At 42.9% G+C, this 25,990-nt stretch overlaps 1 protein-coding gene across 3 annotated transcripts in view; it reads right to left on the reverse strand.

Annotated features, from left to right (window-relative positions):
* Positions 1–17,151, reverse strand: part of cicb (capicua transcriptional repressor b) — a 36,604-nt gene extending 19,453 nt beyond the window's left edge. For 2 of the 3 annotated variants that reach the window (XM_027289693.1, XM_027289691.1), the window contains exons 1-2: positions 16,205–17,151; positions 6,304–10,277 (exon numbers count right to left, since the gene is read on the reverse strand). In XM_027289693.1, the coding sequence (XP_027145494.1) occupies positions 6,304–10,147 (3,844 nt within the window). In that variant the 5' untranslated portion in view covers positions 10,148–10,277; positions 16,205–17,151. Of the gene's footprint in view, positions 1–6,303; positions 10,278–13,622; positions 13,692–16,204 lie in introns of all 3 variants that reach the window. The other variant, XM_027289692.1, reaches the window with a different exon arrangement.
* Positions 17,152–25,990: the final 8,839 nt, after the last annotated feature.

Here is a 25,990-nt window from a genome sequence, read left to right on the forward strand (position 1 = left end):
CTTCAGACCTGGAGACCTAGATCCCTCCATCCGCTGTGTAAGGGAACTTGTAATGTGTGTGCTTGGCCATTTGGGGGCACTACTAGCCTGCAGATAAATGGCCAAGAGATGGGCAGCAGCAGAAAACCAGTGCAAATACTGTATAGATAGAGATACAAGGAAAGGAGAGGAGAGGAGAGGAGAGTGGGATCAAGGGAGGAAAAGAAATTCCTAAGCTAAATAAAAACTCTTCTTGTCCCAAACTTTGGGACATGCCGAACACATGAAAAGTGTGATCCTCTCATAAATGGGTTCAACTGAAAACCTGAGGTAGCAGTAATAAATATGAATATCGGTCTAACTTTACATGCATGCAGTCAAAGTCTTGGAGCCACTTCATACTAAAGAGTCCCACTGCACCACTGCGTTTTGAGAATCTCCCCAAAGTATGCTTCACCCAAAAGGAAATAGGATTATCATTGCACATGACTTTTTTTGGTGAGTCTTGAGGGCTTCACATTTGCTTTGGTGCCAGTCTAGATGGCTGAGTGATCCAGATGTGGTTGTTGCCATGGCCAGGGAGGATATGCAGGGCTTTAAGCGTTACGTAAAGCAGGGGCGGGAGGGAGGGAGTGGGGATGTTATTCCCGGGTATCCGTATCCGGGTAGACCAGGATGAAGAGAGCGAAGTGGAGAGGAGGGGAAGCAAAGCCACTGCAATGCGATGGAGCAAAGGGTTAAAACAAATGTGTCATAATTTTTTTTGAAAGAAAAACAAAACAAAAAATGAGATGGAGAGGAGAGCACGGGCGAAAAGAAAAAGGCGCATACAAGTGCAAAATAACAGTGCAAAAAAAGTGTATTCACGTGTACTTAAGGGAGCGTGACATGTTACTTAGTCTTGCACAAACTGCGTGTGCATGTGTGAGCGACACAGAGACAGAGAATATGCACACTTGATGATATACAAAGGCAATATTGTAATTTTACTCTCGACAATTGAGCAATACTGAAACATATCTCATATAACTCTAGAGCACGTTCATTTAGGATGCTAAAAGTGCCATAAAAGATTTTCTGTTCAAGAAACAATGCTAGTAATAATTATGCTCACAGACACAATCATGCAGCGCAGTATGTGAGGTGGCAGTCTCACTGCGTGGTCATACAGAAAAAGCTGTTATTACTGTTAAATTTTTGGATACAAGAGAACAAACACAACACTCATTTGAGACCTTTCACAGCAGCGAAGTCATCTAGGTCCTCACTATTAAAAACCCCTCACGCACACTTTCCTCAATGACTTCAGAGCTAGATTGATGAAAGGTGCCGCTCAAGAATGCTACGCTCTCACGCTCGGTGAATGCAAAATCAAAAAAAAAAAAAGTCAAATGTTTTTTTTAAATAAATGCTTTTTTTCTAAATGACACCAAACAGTAGTGGGAGTGTGTGGAAATGGCTGCTGTAAATGAGTGCGTAAAAAGGATATTAGACCTGGAACACTTCAGTCACTGCTTAAATAATTTAGAGGAAACCCTCTGATTATCCAGGATCGTTTCTGTTTTCAGTTAATGTTGACTAAAACACCCAAGACGGAATAAGAAGGAGCCACCGCTAATGTGTTTGTGTGTAAACACATGTGAGCACGCTTAAGTTCCTCCTCTCTCTCTGTGGAAAGTGACACAAGCACACGTGCCGCACACACACACATGCACACACACACACACAATCATAAACGCACACACAATCATAAATGAGCACACACACAAACACACACACACAATCATAAACACACACACAGGGGCTGCTATTTCTATTTATGAATATTCTGTGTTATATACAGGCTACATCAGTGTGATGTTTGCTTTGTTGCCATGGCAACAGACGTTTGGGCGCTCACACATCATATCCGGTACTCAGTGATTGACGCTCGGTTACTTGGTCTCATACACACACACACACGCTGCATGCAACACACACACACGTGACACCATAAAAAAACGGTCTCATCCTTCACTTTGTCAGGTTTTTTTTTTTTTGGGCTTGTTCCGTTTTATTTTACAGGAAGTTACAGGGACGCTTAAAGAGACGTTTAATTTACTCTCTCATTAGCGTGTCTAAGGTGGGAAAGCACGTACACACGGAGAACATACGCAGCTTTGTCTTAAAAGTGTTGATTGGGGAGCTTAACTGATTAGTTCAGGGGATTGTTACCTTTCTGAGTGAATTAATAAAAACACAGAATATAAATGTGTGTGTGTGTGTGTGTGTGTGTGTGTCGGATTATAATGTATGTAACACAGAGAGGAAAAGCTCACACTACTTATTTCTGAATTGTACCAAATCTAATTTAACCTGCTCCCTCTTACACACCGTGGTCTTTTTGTCTTCTTACAAAAATAAATAAATAAATAAATCTGCATTTTGCTCTATGATCTATAAGGTGTTATAACTATATTGGTTTTCCCTGAACTTAAATTGTCCTTTTATTAACTGCCACATATTTCACAGTGTTGCATTCACGCCTGATGAAATGAGTCCCTATACCTGACTGCAGAGAACATACTGAACATGTAGTTTGCACATTTTATTTATTAATTTAACTGATCATGTGTAGTTTTTGCAAATATTTAAAGGCCTGACATATCCTAGAAGTTTACATGTCTCAGAATAGGTTTCATATGTCGTCACTGATGAGTTGTTAACCCATGTAGGATCATTTTTTTGTGTGTTTCATCCTCAGGTGAAGATAATTCTGAACATCAAATGTGTGTACCCTTGGGCATGAATATGATCAAATCTATCCTGATACTGATCATCAGTGTGTACTGATTATGATGACACAAAGATACACACATTTACGTCCAGATCAAGAAGTGTCGAGATTATTTTTACAGTGCCAATTCCTTTTTGTTTAGCCAAGATTTACAAAAGAGTATGTTTTACAATACATATTATAATATATTCTGACGCAAACAATATTTAAGATCATTTGAAAAACACTTACTGTAAAAACAGTAAGTGTTTACCATTTGCTCGGATTTCACAAGCTGATAAGAAAACACCAACACCTACACAAACTTGCAAATCACTAACATACCACACGTGTGATTGCGCACATATGTGTATGGTGTTTTCTACTGTCCCCCGTATTTCACACCGTCTCCTACGACCATATGCAAAAGCTCACACACCCTTTCGAACTCTACAGAAAACACCCGCATGTGCTTCTCACTCGGAGATCTTCAAAAAAAATAAATGCACGCACACACACACACACACACAGGGCAGCGTGCATGCACTCACACAAAGAGATGCTATTCATTCATTCAGCGTCCTTTCAGCTGCAAAAAAAAAGGGGGATCTGAGGTCTGAGGAGGGACCGTACACTCAAAATGACAGCGCTCTCTTTCCTGTCCACTTCTCTGTCACACTTGTAAAAGTCCTAACATACACACTGAGGGCAAAAGGCCGCGGCGAAGTGAACTACACTAACTGATACTATATGTACATCATATAACAGAATTGAGAAGTAGGCTCTTATTTTCAGCTGATGATGAATAATGCTCTCTCATGCACTCACACACACACACACTTTGTAGTACAGCATATTCCCACACAGGAGCTCAGGAAACGAATTCTTCACACACCCACACAATACACTGAAACTTACAACATATATCCTACATACACACACGTTTATAAAAATCACCCACCTCTGTGTTACTGACCAAAAATACTGCCCACACTTTGTTTCACTATATCTTTACGTGAGTCAGTAATAAAACAAACAAACACATGAACACACACACACACAAACACACACACACACACACACAACAAGAGTCAGAGGAAATAGTTAGTGAGTAAGAAGATACTGGTCGCCAGGGTCAGGAAGTCACACATAAACACACTCAGACTTTTTTTTTTTAAGAGTGCATGATTTGTACAAAACTTGCTGTTAAATCCTTCTCTTCTCTTCTCTTCTCTTCTCTTCGTCGTTACTCATCTACGCTGCCGTCCTCTCTGAGGCATTTCCTCATTCTCTTTCTGATCTAATCCCCCCCGTTTTTTTAATTCTCTCTCTCAAACCGAAAATCAAAAACGAGTGGAAACAGTCCATAACTGGCCTACATACATATATCTAGCCCACTCGTTCCCGTACCCACTTTTGCTTTTGTTTTTAAATGTTAATTTCTTGTGTATCACTGATTCAAAGCAGAGAACGGCTACACTTCTTCAATCCTTCATTATTTTCCTTTTTTCCCCGTCCTTCTTCTTATTTTTTCTTATCGAACCTTCCCATTCCAGTCTCTTATAAACCCATGCTGTTGCATTGTGTCTTGTCTATATTGTCTAGGAGTGATTGCTACTACTCAGACACAAAGTTTCTGTCTATAATGACTTGGAATATAAGAGGGACTCTCAGATATCAACAAAGCTAATCCTGTATAACGTACAATCTAATCCCTATAGAAAACACAAAAAGACCAAAGCATGCATACCTATGCATACATTTCCTCTCTCTCACACACACACTAAGACACGTGAATACACAGAAATTATTTTGCATCCAGCTGAACCCCTTTCCCATTTGCATTTAAAATAACAACTAACAACAATCTAATTATTACTTTGGTAATTTAGTTTTTCTAATAACTGTTAAATATGATATGTCATAGAAAATAGTGCAAATATCATCAGATAAACTAAACTCCCTTTCTGTGAGTCACCAGGACGGACGTCACGGATTATTCTCACCTCACTGAGTGCTGACTAGTAAATTCAGTGAATACAGTGAATATAGTTCATGGTTTTTGTCATCAGGAGTGATTAAGAAGCCTAGTCCTGACCTGGTAAATCACAGGTGCCTGTTCCGGGGCTTACATGCGGTCACGTGACCTTAGCACTTAGTTTAGTGTGACCAGACATGAGGACGGTGGACAGACGACTACAGGAAGACATATGGGACAACAGCATGTTGGCTAACAGAAGCTTTTTGCACTGGGCATCAACACACACAGGTTGTGACATGTAAAAGTGACACTAACTCTCTATTACACTGGGGTTGTTCTCCGTTTTAAGACTTAGTTATTATGTCAAATTAAAAGAACATTATACAGCTTGTTTGTTCAAAATAAGTATAATTGTTGAATGAATGATTGGCTGAATTAGATTTATTTGATGAATAAAATACAATATAATATATTAGAAGTGGCATTTACGAATCAGAAAGAATACATATATAGAGTGAGAGAAAAATCACTAAACAAGATTCTTTATATTTACGATTTAACAGGAAATATCATTTTTAAATTAAGGCCTTCATACATTGCCCTCACTTTTTAATGTGTGTGTGTGTGTGTGTGTGTGTGTGTGTGTGTGTGTGTGTGTGTGTGTGTACGAAATAAAAAGACAAACTCGTGAACCTACATTTACACACAGTTTGCCCAGTCTTCTCATTATTTTAATACGTATGCCATTTGCAGTAGCTTCAGCTGAATTCACATTAATAAACAAAATATTTTTCTTCAGTCTCTCCTCTGGTACTTTTTTTTTCTCAAGATGTTGAGCTGCACTATCACTGCATTTCTCTGTGGAATCTCTCAGTTTCTCAGTAAAAAGAATCATTGCCATCATACTGTAAAAAGCTTGTTAACCTGCTAGTTCAAGGCCAGTAAACAGCACTTCCTCTGCCCATTTTAAGTTGACAGCGTGTGTCTGTGGTTGATGCTACAGAGCCACATAGCTATCAGAAAAGATATCATTAAAAAATGTTTGAGTACATTCTGATAATTTAATGAATATACTGTAATGCGATTGTAAAAACAAACTAAAAGATATTAATTGTGCAGACAGCAAGAGCCCCTAGCTCTTAATGACACACTATAGGGATGAAGAAAGGTTCATAAAATTGGTATTCTGAAATTAAATGAAATTTGAGAGCCGGAATTTGGTATGTGATGTAGGAATAACTTGAGTGGTATATTTGAAATAAATAAATAAACAGTGCAAAGAATACTATTAATTGAAAGTCTGCTGTGCAAGATTTTGTGCAATTATTCTTCACTTTGAAAAAGGTACACAATATTTTTTCTTTCAGGTGTTTTGCTTTTTTTCCCCACACATAGACCAAGAAGAGATACCACGTGATTGTTCTCATGTGAGTTTTTCCACAGAATACACCATTTATTAGTCCCCACATCTGCTCTTTTCTAACTGCAGCTCAGCTCAGTTCAGAAATTGCAATTAATTTCTCCTCTCTCCTTTGACGTCACTCACCTCACATACAAAATACACCCACACGTATGAAGCAATTCTCACCTGTGCCAGGACGTCCCATGATGATGTCTTTTCGTGGGGCGGGGTGAAGGCTTTCGGCTGGGAGGATCAAGGGCAGCAGGGCCGTAGGAGAAGGATGACAGGGAACAGGCTGCTGGACCTCACCCCCAAACCCAGTCCCCCTGTTCTCCTCGCGATCCCCGGAGCTGTCCGTGCTATTTGGAACGGGAGCTGTGACTGTTGTGCTGACTGTAACTGACAGGGCCTGCAGCGGGGTGGTAGGGGTGTCAGTGGTGGGCAGGGAGGAAGGTGTTGGGGACACAAGCACCAGAGTTTGAGCTGGGCTTCGTAAGAGGACGGTGCCATTGGGTACTGTGGCTGCTGCAGCGTTAATGGGGACGGGAACCTGGAGGCCAGAAATTGGCTGAGGGGTAAGGGGTGTTAGACTGATGTCTTTAGATGAGGTGTTATCTGTCCCTCCCTCATTTACACTTCCTCCTCCTCCTCTTCCCAGGGGACACTCTGTAAATTTTGCCAGTGGGACTTCGGGATTCCTCACAATGACAGGGGAATCCCGCAAGGCCTGTTGGGATACGGGGACCACACGACGAGGCCCTCCATCGGGAGTGAGAGGAGAAGGAGGAGTGGGAGATACCAGCAGAGGAGGAGGGGAGACAGCAGTGGAGGATGGCGGCCTGCTAGAGGAGGGGGTAGTCACTCCTCTGGGTCGGGAGAAGGTGGGTGTGTGTGTGCGGGAATGTGAAGCTGGTGTCTGGGGGGACAGCACCCTGAAAGAGTTGTTGAGCTCCCCCTGCTCCAGCTCTGTCTTGGGTGTGTAATCATGGTGGTGTGAGGGAAGCGGTGGTGGAGGAGGAGCGTCGGGCTTTCGTTTGCTGGGGCTCATGGGGACTGTAAACATTAGGTTACTGTGGAAGGAGGGCTGGATGCCTGAAGTCTGTCTCTCTCTTTCTCCTCCACCAGCTGGGGTTGTTGCCTTACTGCCCCCTGCCCCTCCTCCTCCCCCCGTCCCACTGGGTTGCCTGTGCCTCCGGTGTTGGAGGACCGGGGAGGCAGTAATCGGGGAGAAGTTGGCCGGCCTGAAGCCAAATAGCGGGGAGGGTGAAGGAGAGGGGGCAGGGGAGAAGGGAGACTGGTTGGAGATGGGAGAAAAGGAAGGGGTGCCAGAGCGGGAGCTCCCTAATGACACAAGCATGGTGGCGGCCTCACACTCATCAAAGTCAAAGCGTGAAGACAGGTCATGGGGGAGGAGCGAAGGGAGGACCAAGCGGGGCCTAGAGTCTCCTCTGCTGCTGGTCTCACTGCTCTCTCTTGATGTGTCATCCCACTCAAACTCACTGCTTGCTCTCCCCCGCAGGTCAGAGGGGGTGACTGTCCCTGAACTGTTGCCTCCTCCTCCTCCTCCTCCCCTTTCTCCCCCTGCTGCCTCCATCTCTTTGGTCCTCATGGACAAGTGTCTGGAGCAGTATCCTCGACGCTGTGACTCCTTCATACAACCCTCCCTGGAGCACAGCCTCCTCCACTGCTTACCATTAAACTTCTTACGGATACCGTTAGGGGTGCACACCACATCGCCCTTCTTGTATTTCTGCTGAGCCAACGAGAGGGGAGTCCTGGAGCGAGAGGAGGTAGAGGAGGACCCCCCACCAGAAGTGGAAGTAGGGGTCTGAGTAGGAGTGGTCTTTGATGGAGGTAGGTTTGGAGTGGTGTTGTTCATTTCAGACCCCAGTAAGGCAGGGGAAGGGGGTGGCTGAGGAGTAGCTAAGGTGGAGACGTGTGGTGGTCCTAGACCTCGCACCACGGAGAGGTGAGGGGAGGAGGGAGGGTAACCACTGGACTTGGAGATGATGTTTCTGTGCTGAGAGGCCACAGCGTTTGGCTTAGGACCAACAGTGAGGCCCATGTTAAAACGAGACACCTCAACGTCCTCCTCTGGAGTGTTTGGCTGTTTGGCTCTGTCAGTGTAGTTATCTCCGCAGCCGTGAACTGTGCTGCTAGTTACACTGGAATGGGGCGGTGGATGTACATTTCTATAGGCGACCCCTTCATGTGAAAAACTGTGGCCCAACCTTGCTCCCCCTCCCAGCACGCCCATCCCAATGCTCAACTGGCACACTTCCCTCTCTACCTCCATCTCCTCCCGTCGCTCCCTCTCTTCCCTTTCTCTCTCCCGCTCTCTCTCCTTGGCCCTCCCACCATCCAAATGCGAGACCTCCCAAGGAGGAGTGAGAAGTCTAAGACTCTGCCTGGACACCCACACAGCTTGAGCATTAGATTTCCTTTTCTCTTTCTCTTCCCCCACCCCTCCGTCATCCAGAGTCTCTCTGTCTTCACTCAGGAGCACCTGGTAAGGAAATGAGACACCAGGGTGGGGGTCCACCTGAGCAATAATCCCCTCTCTGTACAGCAGGGGACCTCCCTCCTCTCCACCAAAGGGCACACACACTTGTGTCCCCACAGCCACAGGTGCCATGCCCGGTGGGGGGGCGTCCAAAATGAACTCCACAGTGTTCTCAGCTCCTGATGACGTAGTCATCACGGTCCCACCATGAAAAGGGTATTTAACAAGGGTCTCCTCTCCTTGGAGCTGGACTTCAACAGTACCTCCACTCACTCTACGCACCACCCCCGGTCTGAACACAGGTGATACAAGACATGACTCCATCTCCTTAACCCCTCTTTCCCCTGCAGACCCAACCCCACTCTCCATGGTCCTCTTTATCTGGCGGGCTAGAACTCTCTGGTTTTTCATGCCTTTGGCCAGAGCTTCAGCTAGCCCCTCTGAAAGACCGGCCTCTTTAGGGTGCGAGTTATGGAGGGGAGCTGGGATGTGGGAGTTCTTTTGATGATGAAGGCTTGGTCCTGTTGCTTCCATCGCGTCCAGGTCAGCTGAATGCTCGCTAGCTGTGTCAGTGGATGAGGAGCGCACCGAGTTAGGGGCCCCCTCCGACTCGTTTTCCACAGTTTGGGCATCCTTTTCCTGGGAATCTGCTGTCCTGAGGGCCCTCTCCTCTGTGGAAATGAAAAGGTTTGCTTCTGCAGCTTTACTGTCCACATTTAGCACTGATGGCTGATTACCTGAGCAATTATTACTTCTATTATTACTGCTATTGATAAAAGTACTATGGCTCCCAGCACTACTGTTACTACTGTTTATTGGGTTGTTAATACCACTTGTAGTGTTATTGTTAGAACTACTACTGAGGCTAACATTAATGCTATTACTAATATTGTTACTACTCTTGAAATTTTTATTGGGCACATTCACACTGTCGCCGATTTTGCTTTTAATACTGCAGTAACTGTTGTGTATGAGTGCGGGGCTGGAGGTAGGAATGGTAGTCAGGGCACTTGCATTGTTGGCAAAGTGCTCATATGTGTATTTTTTCTTGGGTACACGAGCCTTAAATGTGGCTGTTTTCCTACTAGAGACTGAGCCCAAACTGGGGCTGTGATTGGCGGCTGGAGGGGGCGTGGCTGTGGAGAGTGGCGCTGGAGTAGAGGTAGGAAATGCTACGGTGTCAGTGGACATGGCACTATTTCCATTCGTGCCCACTGTCTTCTCATTTTCTGTCTTTTCTTCTGGCTTCTTCTCCACCGGCTCCACAGGTTTCCTCAGCTCAGTAGACTCCTCCCTCGTTGGGGTATTGCTGTTTGTGACTTCTTCGTTGGAGTTGGTGGCTGTGGGTGGGGTCTGTTTGCGTGTAGATGGAGCGTTGGGTGTATGCTGTGTGGTTTTGACGAGTGTCTCCCTCTTGACTCTTTTGGGGTCTTTCACTTGGAGTGGCTGAGAGCCCCCTCTCCGTCTCCCCCCTCTGCCTCTCGTTAACGGGGGAGAACGCCCTCTGTGTTTCTTTAACGGTCTCATCTTTACTTCAATGTTCCCAAACTGCTGCAGAGTTTATAGCGCTCCTCTTTTCTCCCACTTCTAAGGCACTCCTTTCTTTCTCTGTTTTTTTCTTCTTCTTCCCCTGTCCTTCTGTCCTCTGTATTGCCGGCTGGAAAAAAAAGAGAGAAACGCAGAAGACAGGTGGTCATTTATTATCTTCATAATCAAAAATTGCTGAGAATAAAAATGACGTCATACCTGGAAGTGTGCTACACTGTCTGCCTGATCTACTAGAGTGCACATGCAGGCGCTTCTGTGTATGCTTGCCTATAACAAGAATTATAATCTTCCAACATTAATTATCCGCCATTTTAAAGCCAGACAGCAACATTTACAAAATGACAATCTTGACATCTTTTCTTATAAAAGTATGGCCTTGTCATAGTTAGCTTAAAAATATAGGATTAATAAAAACTGAAAAAACAGATATTTCTATTTCGATAGTTGATGAATTATTGATTTATTTCACAGGTATTCCTGGGAGAGCATGTTTGAGATTGACATTTAATCCTGTTAACCTTGATTAAGTATGATTAAATCACAAACACAGTGGGTTAGTTCGATCAAAAATAGTGTCAGCGAGAGAAACGACGACAAATAAATGGGCCAAAAAGAAAACAGAAAGAAGGAAATAAAGTAATAACTAAAGGGAAAAAAAAGAAACAAACATAACATCCAAGGTCATTCGCATCGGTTTGTACTCCAGTATCCAAATGTCTGCCTTTAACGAGGCCTATGTATGTTTAATTTCAAACACTTCCTCTAACACACACTCAGCTCACGCTACAGGTCGTCTGATCGCTCCACTGTAATCCCCCCCACCAAAATGAAAAAGGGTAGCTTTCTCATGCCTCGTGCATTATAGACTTGATGATTCGTGTTCAACATGAAATCACAAAAAAAACAACAACCCAGAGCATTTATTTTGACTTCCATCAGGGGGAAAAGGGCTGGCAGTGGCCTGAGTGAGGTCACCCTACAACATGAGTGAGAGAAAGAAAGAGAGAGAGAGTCGGAGACAGAGCGAGGTAGGAGTATGCGGCTGTTTGGCTGTTTGTTCAAATAGGCTGTTCTTGTGTAGTCATTGGGAATTTCCACAGTCATTCTAGCACTGACTGGGTCTCTCTCACTTCTTTCTCGATGTCTCAGTCTTCCCCAGTCGTCTCTGTCATTGTCTCACTGACACACACACACACACAAACACTAACACACACATTCCTACAAAAAGACAATATAATTGGAATAATCTGCCATGGTAAGATACGCCCAAAATGAGAGAAATTAAAAGGCTGGCACAGGATCAGGCACACTCACTGATGCAAGATTACAGGCTAAATACAGTCACACACACACACACACACACACACACACACACACTTGCGCACACAAACGCACACTTACTTACACACTCGTACACAAAGACGTGTGCATTTGTGCTCCGCTCGACTAAGCTCGGAAACTCACCAACATATGCAAATGCCTGAATTTCTGCAAATACAAGACGAGAACACACGGACAAATTCGTACGGCACACGTACTCACACACACTTCCCGTCGAAAAAAGGCACTGGAAAAGTTTGTCACACACACACACGCGCACACATAAGGTGACCTTGTTGTTAACTGTTTGTTTGCTGCTACAAACAGTACACAACGCAAACCAGCAACACACCATTTCCACTTCCTGCACTACAGAAAAGCATCTCTTCCGGGTCCTGAATGACTAATAATAAAAACCTGAAACTATTCAGTCATCACTGACTCTCTATTTTGACCTCTGCCCTCACACAATACAGTATTTACTGCACTGTGTATATTGATCATTTCTATGGTAAGGTCTACTGATATAAATATTAAAAATGATACTAATTTTATTGCACAGCACCATGTGTGTAGCTTCACATCTGGAGTTTACCTACTGTACCGCAACTGTGATGCTTCCTCCAGATGCAGACAGTTGAAAAACAATGTTCTCTTGATATTATTACTGACAGTAAAAAGTTTGAGTTTAAATGAGTTGTGTAATTAATGCAGCTTATCAATTCAATGTTTGATATTAGTGTTGATAAAAAATAGATTTTGAAACAAATATTTCTTAATACCAATTAGCAGATCATAGTGTATATTGTGCATTATTAACAATACAAACTGAAGAGAAGAACGTGTAGTAAATGTTTTTTTTTCCATATAGAAGCAAAGAAAAGAAAGTAAAATAAGAAGAAAACCCTGTGACTGCAGGAATGTACCAGGCCATGCACCCCTTCATTAGGGTAGATGCTGAGACCTGAACTGGGGAGTGTTGGTCCTGTAAAGTTACTGTAGCTCGCTGGGAAAGACAGGAAATAGTCAGAGCCATTTGGCTGACTGACTGGTGGACTAAGTGACTCAGGAGGATCTGATCTTAGCTTGGAAAAATGTGTTTGGTCATGCTTATGGCCTCCCAGAATGGCCCACAATTTGGCTGATAAGCCCAGTGGCAGGCAACCGTGTGTGTATTCACATTCTGTACCGGACTGCATGACAACATGTATGGCCATCGATTATGGGCACAACATGTAGATAACAGCTGTAGATCAGCACTGAGTATCTAGTGCAAGTTTGTAACCAGTATCTATTTGTCATGGAAGTTTTTGTCACCCAGAATTCAACTGTAAAAAACATTTGAACTCCTCAGCTGTGAGTCCATCCTTAAAAAAACATGTGCGGACAAGCAATCCTCCACAGACAAAATACCAGCGCTGCCAAACACACCAGATCTGTTCAAGTAAATTACAGGGAATGATACCTCAATTTATTCATCAAGTATATATAGTTTCATTGCTGCCACATATAATAAATGACATATGATTTTAACATTTAACATAATCCCCAGTTACACACGGTGTGTGCTTGACGAGCGTCCCCTGAATGTAAAACAACTGCAGACCTCTAACTCTCGTTGTTTGTTAGCTACAACCCAAGACGCCGAGAAAGAGTCTAAATCAAACTCCCTCCTCGCTTTTTTTTTAGTTGTTAATAAAAAATTAGGTTCAAAAATATAAATGATTGCTGAAAAAACCCTGATTGTCCTCTGGGTTGATTCCAGGCAAAGCCTGAGAGGAACTCAGTCATAATTTAAGTGATTTAAGACGTCTACACCTTCCAGCATTAGAGCAGGTTAGGAGTGAGATATTTGCTGGTCTGATCTGAAGCTCCTGTAAATCCTGAATAGGCAGATAATCGGCGGTTATTGTCACCATGGTGTCAAACTGGACTCTTCCTTAAACAGGCAAAAGATGCTGTTTCACCCAGTACACATACAGGAGTACACAACATAACCCCCGCCCCCCAGCTCCACAGCATAGCAACATCAAACTTTACACACACACTAAACGCTCTCCCTGGAATTTACAGTGCAGTCATGCATACACTGTTAAAATCTCCCTTGGACCTATATATCGTCTCACACACTCACACATTCATTGTGCCGTCCTCACACACAGGTGCAGGACCTCACACTCCGGTCGGTATAAGTTTCGCTTTTCTGTAAAAAAAAAACAAACAAACATAAAAATGACTTTTAAGATTCTTAAAATTCGAAATAAAAAAAATATATATATAAAAAATCTCATGCAAAGGTTGGTTTCTTTGCAGATTGGACAAGGGTGCATGTATGCGCCAAACACACACACACACACACACACACACACTCATAACGGTCATTCATAAAGAAATCTCAGCTCAATGTCAACACTACAAGAAGAAGAAGTTGCACAGTATTTTATACGACTACACCCGTATTAAATCTCCTCCTTGATGCCACTTTATCTGGTCATTCGCAGGGAATTTAGCCTGCGCCCGACAGCAACATGGCACAGGATGTGTGTGTGTGTGTGTGTGTGACAGGCATGAGGGCATTTGAGCTGCTTATACTACACAATGTATATGACTATGTACGGCTGTCTTCAGGATGTGTCTACCTTGTTCAAGCGCTGCATTTTGCACTATATGTCAGCGTGAGTGTATACGTAGTTACCAGGCACACTGCAGCTCATCCCTCTCCTAAAAGCATTTTATGGGTGTCTGTATGGGCGCAGGGCTGCAGTGACGGGGACAGGGGGATGAGAAGAACGTGCAATGGTACAACAGAGAGGGAGACAAGCAGCACAGCCGTGATAGTGAAGCCTACCATGGCCCTCGTACACACTCCGGCATTGGCAGGGCGGCTTTGCCCTTAACTGGGTCACCGGGGAACACACTCATACATGAAACAGCAAAAAAATAAATAAAAGGAGAACATGCTGTGATACACACACACACACACACACACATATACGTGCACACTTTAGTTTACATGCTCATGAGTGAGTGGGATGTGATCGTACAGGCAACATGACACAAGTAAAAGATTTCATTGGGGTATTTTAGGTGTAGCAAGAGGGCGAGCTGTGAAGCCTGTGTGTGTGTGTGTGTGTGTGTGAGAGAGAGAGAGCATGCAAGTGTGTAACTGCGCTTGTTATGGAGAACATGCATTGTGACGTATTATGAACACTGGCAGCTGTTTAGTGGGTGGCATATCTGACTGTAGATATTATATCAATAAAAAGAGGAACATTGAGTCCTGGCATTTGTGCATTCTGGCCCATATTGATCAGGAGGCAGTAGCATAGATCAGAGGTGACTGTTCCTGTTTGGGACCAAATGGCAGATCTGCCAATGCCACATCAATGGTTTCCAAGTGCTCTGTACAAGCTATGCAAAAGATGCCTACACACCATCATGGTAAATTTGTCTCCTGCCTAAAACAAGTGCAATGATGAGGAATATGAGACATGCAGAACACTTTAAAACATCAAAGAGAGGGATATGACATAACTGTTACGAGTTGTCAGCGGTGCATCGACACTGATTTGCAGTGCAAGAGAGAAAAGTACGAGAGGAAAAGCCGAGAAAACAGCGAATGCATCCCCGGCTTCTTTGCGCTGATCTCTGCGAGTACTACGAGAGGCGCTACACAATGTCAAAGGAGTATTATGACTCGAGGCAGTCAGCCGGTCTCCTCTGCTGCACGGTGCTCGGTAACAAAACACAAACAATCGGTTTTAAGTGACGTTTTTATTATTATTCCCTCCACCTCCTCAAAACTAGAAGGGCCTATTTCTTTCCTCGTACATGCAAAATATTCACTACAACGCCTAGTGTGTACACGCACAACCACTCCAGAGACGCTTCCTTAATGGAGACAGTAAGGTGACACTCTTGTCTACATGGGTAAACTTGAGGGAGGAAAAGCAGGAATCTTTCCCGTGTTGGTGTTTCGCTCTAGTAAGCAGCTCAGTAACGTTAGTAGTAGTGGTGGTTGTAGTAGTCGTAGTAGTACGCAACGGTAGCAGACTACTAGTACCCACATAATGACACCGTCACACGGAGGAGAAAAAAAAAACGGGATGTTACCCACTCCTTCTCTAGTTGTTTTCCATTTTCTCCCGGGTACCATTTTATATAAACACCACCCAAAAAAAAAAAAAAAAAAAACACGAGCTTGCGTTGCTGTTAGTAAACATTTGAGCTGCAATGCTGCAAATAGGTCGATTGTTAGTTTTTTTGTTGTTGTTGTTTTTCTTTTTTTTTTTACTACGTTAGCGCTGCTCGAGCTTTGCTAAAAACTCGAGGTCAAGGAAAAGTACTATCACCCAAAGGGAAGCTGACAAAAAAAGAAAAACGTCTCTCGGTCGTCCGTGGGACTGCGGTAAAACATTTGAGAAAAGTTTTTAGGCTGTTACACCGCCCCCCCTTCTCCACCCACCACCACCTCCACCGACACCAACACCGACACCAACGCCTCCCCTCCCCTCTTTCTCTCGGCTCTTCCTCGGGGCTCGCAAGCGGTGTCACTCCGGTTCTTTTTTTTTTTTTCCTTCGGACGGTTGGGGGAACAAACGGCCGACCGTTGGCATTCGAACGCCGTCTCGTGCTAAAACTCCTGAAAATGGAATTCACGTCAGTTGAGCTTTTTTTTTTTTTTTTTTTTTTTGCTAACTTAAAGTTTCAACTCACCCAAAACAAGAGCTTTTCTCCCCTCTTTTTTTGTGTCGCCAGAGAGAAAGATTTATGGTGTTATTTTGCTGATGAGGAGGCTCGTATCGTAACTCTCGGTAACATCCTTTTGCTGTCGGCTGCTTTGACGACTGTGCGGTCCGGACTCACACTTTACTTTTCCTCCGCAAAACATGTCTTTCCCCCACAGAAACTCATACAGAGATATAAAAAACTATCGGTCTTCTTTTCCACTACAGTCACAAAATGGTGAATGAACCACTAACAGCTGGGCAAGCCGACCAATCAGAGGTCGCTGACAGGTACAGTAGCAAATCAGTGCCGGCGCCACAGACTAAGGGGCGTGGCGAGCTGTCAAAGTCCACTTGACAGACGGGCGGTTCCAGCCAATGGTGGCGAGGATGCTGAGCCAGACCGGTGTCCTGTCCCAAACTTTACAGTATCCAATAAGAGCTTTGGGAACCATAGGAACAGCATGAGGGAGGGTCGAGAGGAGGGAGCAACAAACCGAGAGCCAATAGAAAGGCACAAATGCCCCCTCCCCTTTTGAAAAGGAGTATGTTTACCATAATTGACAGCACAAGTGCCATCCCTGAGCAGACGGTGATAATGCATCAACCCCTTCGGCTTGTCCACAAAGAAGTTGGCGCAGCACCGGGTATAAGCATCACAATGCGGCTGCTACTACCCATGGAGGTGCAAAGCGTCCAAACTGTAGCAAAAGTAGCATTGTAACCAGTTATTTCTGTGTTGTGTTAGTGACACGGGAGAAACGTGAGCATAAGTGCATGCTATAATAATAAAAAATAAAAATAAAAAAAGTTTGCATCAGAGCTGGACAACTCTTTATGTGGCGCAGCAGACGCATCGGTGCCCCCTTGCAAACTGCTCTCCCCCTCTCCCTTTTCTCTCAGCAACAGACGCTCACTTTCACCGCTCTCAGCCAATCACGGCGCAGCATCCCGCTGGCTCTGACGTCGGTAATCTCTCCGCCCCGCCCACTCCAGTGAAAGTGAACGGGACCTGTCTCCGCTGACGTCACTTCACCGGCAGGCGATTGGGCAGGTGTGCGACGTCTCGGGGCCAATGGGTTCGCGCGGTGGTGATGTCATCAAGAGTGTTGCCACCAGCTGGACCGAGGGGGCGTGGTCTGGCGTAAACTCGGCTAACCCCGTGTTTGTAACTTGCAGGCAGCGGTGGAGACGAACCGGTGTGTGCTGAGTACTGAAAAGATGTGCGTGTTTTTTTTAATTTATTTTTTTAGGTGAAGGCACGTGCGTGAGACAGGCATCTTTGCACGCGTGATCACATCTGTATGGTGCCATTTAACATCTGCACGGAAAAAGACAAAACACACTCCCCCGCAACATATATAGCGCCATAATAGTAAACATTACATAATCCTTCTCTGTGTGTAGTAGAGGACCAGACTCACGCTGAGGCAAGACAGCCATGCGGGGGACCTCACGGGAACAGCACCGCCTGTCGGTGTGATCTGCTCCCTGCATGTTGATGTCTCACTCAAGGCTAAATGATGAGACCTACAAAACAGAAGAAAGTTCTGATTGGCTTAAAGAAGCTAGATATTTTGAAAGAGTGTGTGTACCACTTGCCTGTGCACGTGTATATGTGTGTGTGTGTGTTTGTGTGTGTGTGCAGAGAGTGAGAGAAGGGGAAAGACAGCAAGAAGCCTGGATGTTGATTAAATGTTGATGTAGAGTGACATCTAGTTGTAATTGTCCAGCACTGCAACAAGTTTCAACAATTCGTCCACAAAAAGTTCAACTCATTTTCCAACCTGGAAGTCAAAACCTGTGAGACCAAAAAAACCAAAAACATATTTTCTGCTAAACTAGTTTGTTTTTGTACTTTTGTTGTAAACAAGTCCAAGATCAAGGAGATGGTGGTGGACTCTCCAACCTGTGTCCATCGAGAGGGTCGATGTGGACAAGAAGTTTGGACTGGACAGCAAACATGGACACTGTCCAAAGGAAAGGGCAGAGCCGCCTGTACTTCCTGAAAACACGGTTGCCCTTTAACATCAAAACAAACTGCTACAGATGTTTTATCAGTCTGTGGTGGCCAGTGTCTATCTATCTATCTATCTATCTATCTATCTATCTATCTATCTATTTACAGAACATGTAAACTTATGATATAAGATTTATTTAAAATGTATTTGTTACCCTAGAATACGTCTTTTATGGAGTCCACCATGCTGAACCACCATAGTTGTTCTTTCCTTGCATGAAGGCGAGTGAGTGAGGCACAGTGGTTGCAATCACCACCTGCTATACACGGCTACATACCACTACACACTGGTCCTTTATACAAGCAACTGAATATTTGTATTTTCCACAGGATACTTGTATATGTATGCTTCAGGATTTAATGTAAATCTTTTCCGGTTTACAATAACTGACTACACAGGACTAAGTGCTGCAGCTTGAATGTTTTATTCAAGCTCAAATAAGCAACTGAAATAATGTACTAATATTGAATAGTGTAAATAAATATGGTTATGTTAAAGGAGCTTTCTGTTGAAAATCTGTCTTATGAATATCACTGAATGTCTGCAGGCCTGAAACCTGTGTCAAAATGTATCACCAATTGTGTAGAAACCTCTCCACCTCTGATCCAACAGAGCTAAACATCTCAGCGTTTACGTCTGTCCTCCATCCAAAAATATCTTTCATTCACAGCCAAGCAGTGAGTCGACCAGTCTGCAGCATTAAAACCAGTAAGCTTCTGAGTTTTAAACATGTCATAAAATATATTTGCACATATTTAAACACACAACATGAACATTTCTCTATAAGAATTCTTTAAATTTAACAGTGATCGGGATATACTGTATACTGAGTGGCACATTTTACAGCTCAAAAATAAACTTAACAGTGCTCTCTGGTGGACAAAATATGCAAAAGAGACTCTGTATATAAACTGCTTCAAATGCAATTTCATGTTACTTGTTTGCAGACGTACTTTATGCTGATACCAGTACATCTGTGATAAACTAATATCAGACAGTATATTGGCCTGGCCACCCAGTAAACGTTTGTAAAGAGATGCCTATGAACATCCACGATGGAGGAGAAGCAGTCCAGGTTCAGTCTCAACAGTTAATTGTTTTTGTTGACAACCTTTGGAGGATTATTTTACATGTTTTATGAAAAACACTTTGGAAACATATGAACTTTTAAACTAGCTCCACCGTTAACATCAGATGTCCAGATTTCAGTCAACCACACAAGGTTTCTGCTGCCAGGCATGTGCACTACACATGTGAACAGAGCTGGACCTGGACTACTGTTGCATTCCTGTGCAAGTGATAATCAGGACACATGCACAACATACTATACTGTATATTTGTTATTCATACCTTTATCGGCAGACGTTGTGTAATGTCAAATACAAATATCCAAGTCTGAGAAAAAATCTCAACTATTGTATGGATTTCAAAGAAGCTTCACATCATCAGAAAGTTTTAATTTCTGTGTGATAAAGTGTAAATGCATCTACCCACCCAGATCTTTTGTGCACATACAACATTCCTGGGGTTCCCCTGTAGAAGTGATCCTGTCTGTTGGCCTCACAATAACTCACAATAGAGACAAACAACCGTCCATAATCACATCACAATTATTAATAGTTTAACTTTTCTACATGTTCTTATTTGTAAGATAAAACTACATTCAAGAAAACTTTCTGGCTTATTGCACAACAGATGGAGTTTGCTTGTTGTCATGGAGATAGCTACAATGTGCTCACGTGACCTACTATAAATATTTAGATTGCATAAAAGAAAAAGTTTAAAGACTTTTATTTACGTTGTTATATTTTTATTAATACATTTATACATGTTAATAATACATGTAACTCTTATGAGGATCAGTAAAGTCTCATCATATATGTTTCCGTGTGGTTTTCCATCTCTTTTCCTTGCATGCAACACGATCAACCACCCCAGCTTGTTAGCAAGTCCCCCCTCTCTGTTTCCCCAGCTCTGCTGTCCCCCCTCTCCATGGGAGCCTGACCTCTGACCTTCACCCTTCACCCTCTCTCTGTGCGCTCATCACTGGCCTGTCAGTCAAACACCAGAGACCCTCCTCTCCTGCTGTGCTCTGCTGTCAGTCTGGACTCAGGTACAGACAGCAGCAGAGGAAAACACAGAGAGAGGGAAGAGGTGGAGAAACATTGTGAGCCTGGAAGAGCCAGATATAAGCTGAGCTTCAAAATAAACTGCAATAACTATGTTATTCTTATTCAACTGATTCATTGATTATTAATTAACTCATCTAAAGCTCAGCAGGACTCTCATCTTATCTCCACTGTTCGCTAAACTAACTCCACACACAAAGCCAGAACCACAGGAATGTCTCTCACCTCGGGGTCGCTCAGCAGAAACACTCACAGTAGCATAACCTCTGACTTCTGACCCTCACCTTGACCCCTCACCCAGCCCCAGTCAGGCCACGCAAGCCCCAACGAACCACAGAGAGGTGAAGACGAAACTGAAAGACGGTGGTGTGCTCCAATAAAATGATCTAAATCAACAACAACAAAATTCAGTGTGGATTTCTATAGGTTGGCACGGTGGACCACCACTTTGATCCAGACTGGAATGTCTTAAATATTTGAACTTTGCCATGAAATGTTGTACAGACGTTAATGATGCCCAGAACATGATTTCTAATTGTTCTGTTGATCCCCTGACTTTTCATTTAGCACCACCAGCAGGTCATAGTTTTCCTTTATCCGATATCTCATCATCTACCACCAAACTCATCTCTGTGCTTTGTGTTTAGTGCTAATTAGCCAATGTTGGCATGTTTAGGTCAAGAAACTGCTGTACATGAGTGCATATTTATAGATAGCATGGCTATAGATCATGAGAACTTTTTCTCTAACTATTTATTTATATACACATATTTTAGCTTTTATTAAACATGATGTCTTATTAACTTCTTTCCACTTGCAGTCATCAAACTTCCACATGATACCATGGGCTGAGGAAAAGTCTACAAAAGCATTTTACCCAAGAGGCCAAGAGTCTTTTAATAGATTTATACTCTTATTGTTTTCCACTGAACTCCTGCACTCTTTACCCTGGGCTTTTAGGGACAGACTGTGTTGTGGGAGGGCTCTTTGTGTATCAAGTATCAGCAGAGGACAAGACTGCTCCTGTAACTTACAGGAGGAGTCATGATGTCTAATAATGTCTGATAAAAGCTGCACAGACGCCGCGAGGTTAAGGATTTAGGGGAGATCATGCCAGCACATACTGGTAAACCTGAAGCTATAAACAGGGATTTCATGTATATTTTACTGTATATTGACTAAATGGCTAGAAAAAGCACAGTGAGCAGATCATAGCATCATCAAAGCCTTAACAGAGGTGGCACAGAAAGCCAGCATCTATACCGACTACAGTATGGAGAACAGTAGGCCCTTGTGTTCACTGCATTCTTGTTCACAGTAACTTTACACCACTCAGCTGTTCCTCGGGATCCACGTCATGTCCCGGAGCTGAAGACAGGATTCTCATGGACAGGCGTCCTTGGACACACAGATTCCTGCCTGTACTAGAGACAAGATGGAGAATGAGTGGTAACCAAGTTTACACCCCCTTTTAGTCCATCAGCCAGCACTTTAAAGTTTCCATTACTACGTTAAAGCAGTCTATAAGTGTTGTACTGTTGTATACTTACTATACTACACTACTATTTCAAAATGTATGAAGTTCTTGTTGATGAAAATGATCTGTATTGGTTCAAAAGTTAAACTTTCATAAATGAACATTTAACAGCGTGATTAATTGATTTTAATGTCTATAGCTAAATATTAAAATAAAAAAACTCAGAAGTGAGAGTGTATATTTACACAAAACAATAAAGTTTATCAGTCTGAATATTGTACTGTATTTTTGTTGAGTATAGGTTGCAGAGGATTATCAAATCATTGCTTTCTGTTTTTACTGAGCATTTCATTGCTACCTTTTCTTCTAGGACACTGTTTCTCAAACTATGGTACGAGTACCACTGGTGGTACGTGACCTCCCTGTAGTGTTACTTGGAGGAAAATGAAATTAATCAATTAAAAAACATATTATACTATCAAAATGCTACAAAGTTTCTAATGAAAATAAGCGATAGGATCACTGGAATGTCATTTAAAATAAATTTTTTATGATTTTCTGAAATGCCCTGCTACGTAGTCACGTTCTTGCCCGTTGCACACATACATGAGCTCAGATGGGACAACAAGAAAAGAGTATATAAGTAAATAAGTGGTTCAAAAACTCTGCAATCATGGTATCTATATTCCATAACATATTCATATACGTTATATCCTGTAACACATTCATGTTTATGCCTGCACTATATTTATATATCCTGTTCATATGTACATACGCTGCACTTGTGGTTAGATGCTAAACTGCATTTTGTTGTCTAAGCACTTGTTAATTTGTGCAGTGTGAAGGAGTATGAATCTAATCTCTAAATTGGAAAAATATTGAATATTGAATAAATATTGAATAAAAATGTGGATCAGGAGTACCACTTCCCAACAAATTAACTTAAGGTTTCAGTCAAAGAACCAGTCAAGCAACAAATAATCTTCCTGTCTGAACTGTCTGCAGCTGACGAGGGTCGGCCTACACTTCTGTATTTTAATTGTACCTTGAAAGACTTGATATTTTTCTGAGGTTTCTGAGGAAGAAACTGCCCTAGGAAGCGTTCCAACTTGTGCAATATGTAGTGCAGGATTTCAACAACAGGGGGAGACATCCAGTGTGAAATGAGGCAGCAAAGAAAGCCATGTTTGTTTTGATGATGTGTAAGGAAGCCAAGTTAGGCCTCTGTCATTAAGTCTTAATTATCCTCTAAGCAGGTCAGTCACTGACTGTTTAGTGAATGATATTTTTTTCTTCTGGGGTCAAAATATGTTGAATAGAAACAAAGCTTGGCGGGAAGGAAGGAGAAAAAGGAAATACAAGTACCAGAGTTTCAAACAAACCACATCAATGTATAAGCACATGCTCGTCTGCACTCGGTGTGACAAAGTGCCGTCGCTCACTCCTGTGCGGTGCAGCCTTTTCTCTGTATGGTGGAGGATGTGGTGAACTTACTAGCATGCCTCCGTATGTCACCGTACGGTAACTCTCACAGAGGATGCAACAGTTGTGTGTATGTGAGTGTGTACTCTCGCCGTGCAGCAGAGTGCACGATGCACAAGCTGTGGTTATATGTGGAGCACAGAGTCAGCCCTGCGCAGTTTTTCTGCGAAAGCAGGCGCTCGGAGGAAGCAAAAAGAGAGGGATGTGGGACAGGTGATAGAGTACAGTGGTTCCTGTGGTCTCTTTCTCTTTCTCTCTCTCTCCTCTGCTGTGAATGAAGCACCTGGGTGACTGGTGTGTCAACAGCAGGAGGCCAGAAATCTCTACAGGTACACACAGCGACCCTCACCAAGGTCAAAGAAGGTAAAAACCAGAGATTCATGAGTCATATGTGACACGCTGACATATTAGGAGCACAGACACATCCTTTAAAGCACAGTGTCCCACTTGTGACCCCTCCTCACAGGTTAAATCTGTGAGTGGAGGGTAAATTTCTCTTCTAAACTGTCATTGTTTCATAGAAGAGGTCAAACTTCCCGATGTTTTTGACATAAACAAAGATCAGAGAACGGGTGTAAAGAGTTTGTGCAGCAGCAGAATAACAGTTTTCTTCAGACCTGTGGCTTCCATCCACAGATTGGCTGATGACTCTGAAAGAGGTGGAGCACAAAATCCAGAGTCACCTTTAAAAGTAAAAATGTTTTCCGGTGTTCAGCAGAAGTTAATTTGAGGCTTCAGTCTTTGAGTATCTTCCGAAGTTACTGTCAGTTTAACACAAAATTCCCTTTCTGGTACTGTCCCTCCACCGCCGGAAACACCAAGAGGAAACTTTAAGATTAAATCTGAAATATACCTATTGAATTTGACTAACTCAGACTGCTGAAGCCTCATATTACTTATATATTACTTTATTTATAAACAGAGGACTGTGGATTTTGTCCCGGATCTCACACGGTGTGGTCTTATTGGAAGGGATCACTTCATAGCCAGTATGGAGAGTGATTCCAGCCACCAATAATTCAGTGTACATACAAGCATGCTGAAAGATACTTGTACAAATCAAAACCTGTGCTCTAATTAATGGTTAGATCAACTATTGATTCTGCAAAACAAAACAAAAAAAACATTCACAACAAGGAGTTGGTGCCTGGAAAATAGTTAAGGGCTAAAGAAGTGTATTTATATAATGTCTCCTGCCAAAGGTTGTGTGCTTTCTTTTACGTATTTTGGAAGAGGTATGCCAGAGATTTCTGGACTAAATTACAGGATTTCCTCTGGACAAAAACAACCTTAAATGTCAGTCTAAAAAAAGATGCCATTCGTAGACAATGAAATATGCTTCTAAAACCCCTAGACAATGTTGCTAAGTTGATTTCGTAGCTCTAGTTTGCTTCTACTTACATTGATGCATGTACAGTGTGTCTTTGTATACTTACATATTGCCAGGTTGAGGCAGTGTTTCCTATTTTGGATTGGATTTTTTTTCTTACTTTGGACATGACATTAAAAATCTAGTAATGACACCCAAGGTGAGCGCCTCCTCCTCCTCCTCTTACATACAAAATGTTCCTGTAAGACAAGGGAGCCAGTACTGACGTCACATTAAAGGTAAATGGGTGAGCCTTGTATGAGCCATATGTGGGTGAGTGGGCAGCAGCACCGCAGACAAAGTGCTTTTCTTTATTACTGCTAAACGTACAAACCTCAGAGGCCTCTGCAGCTCGCCAGCCATGAATGTGTGTGTGTGTGTGTGTTTCATCCAGGCAACCATCATGAAGACCAGCATAAAACGCTGCTGTCTTTTACAGTTAAAAATGAAATAATATGAGTGATCGAAGCAGGGAACTACTTAAAAGAATGATGTCTTAGATTTTTAGTGAGTTTTTCTGCTCGCAAACCAGCTCACCTCAAATTACTCTTTAAGGGACGAATAAAATATATTTGAATTTGAGAAAAATGTTCGTGCAAAAGTAAAAAAATTTGCTATTTTGGAATATACACAGACTCAAGGTGTCAATCTGCGTCTCTGCTAGAAGTTTTCCAAAAAATGTTTGCTTTGTACAGAAGCGTACACATCAGAAAAAGAAAAATGTATCAGTATCAAGTTATAACCTGATAATTTATTGTCATAACGTGAAAAGGTTTGTATGTAATAACGTTAAATAAACGTTGTTTGAGTTAAGTTGTGTTTCATGCTGGGGTTGAAACATGGCGAGAGTCTGTCGTAACTGAACTGTTTCTCGAAGGCTCCGGCCCCTCTACCGAGGACCAACTTATGTTGTAGTGTAAAACTTTTCAGGTTTGAACCAAGCGGCAATGCGGAAGAGCTAAAAACTGCAGTTCCTCAAACATCCACTTGAGACTGGCTGCAGAACAAGCCAGTCTCCATAAGCCCCCGTATTAAAATGTATAACTTCACAGCATAAATAAACACGGTTCTACAGCGGTTTTGGGCTCTATAGCTAATTTCCTATTCTGTTTTTTTAACTCGCAGGTTCAAATGATATTAAGGCTTAACGTTGCATATAATTAACAGTGTTCCCACATTGATTGACAGGTAAGTGTTGTTACAGATGGCTTATGAGAGCACCCAGGCGTCATTCGACCCGCCTCAGGTCTGCCGATGATCCACGTCTTTGCCGATATTTATGATTATCAAAGAGGCG

Source organism: Larimichthys crocea, chromosome XVI (assembly GCF_000972845.2).
Source record: "Larimichthys crocea isolate SSNF chromosome XVI, L_crocea_2.0, whole genome shotgun sequence".
Classification (NCBI taxonomy): Eukaryota; Metazoa; Chordata; class Actinopteri; family Sciaenidae; genus Larimichthys; species Larimichthys crocea.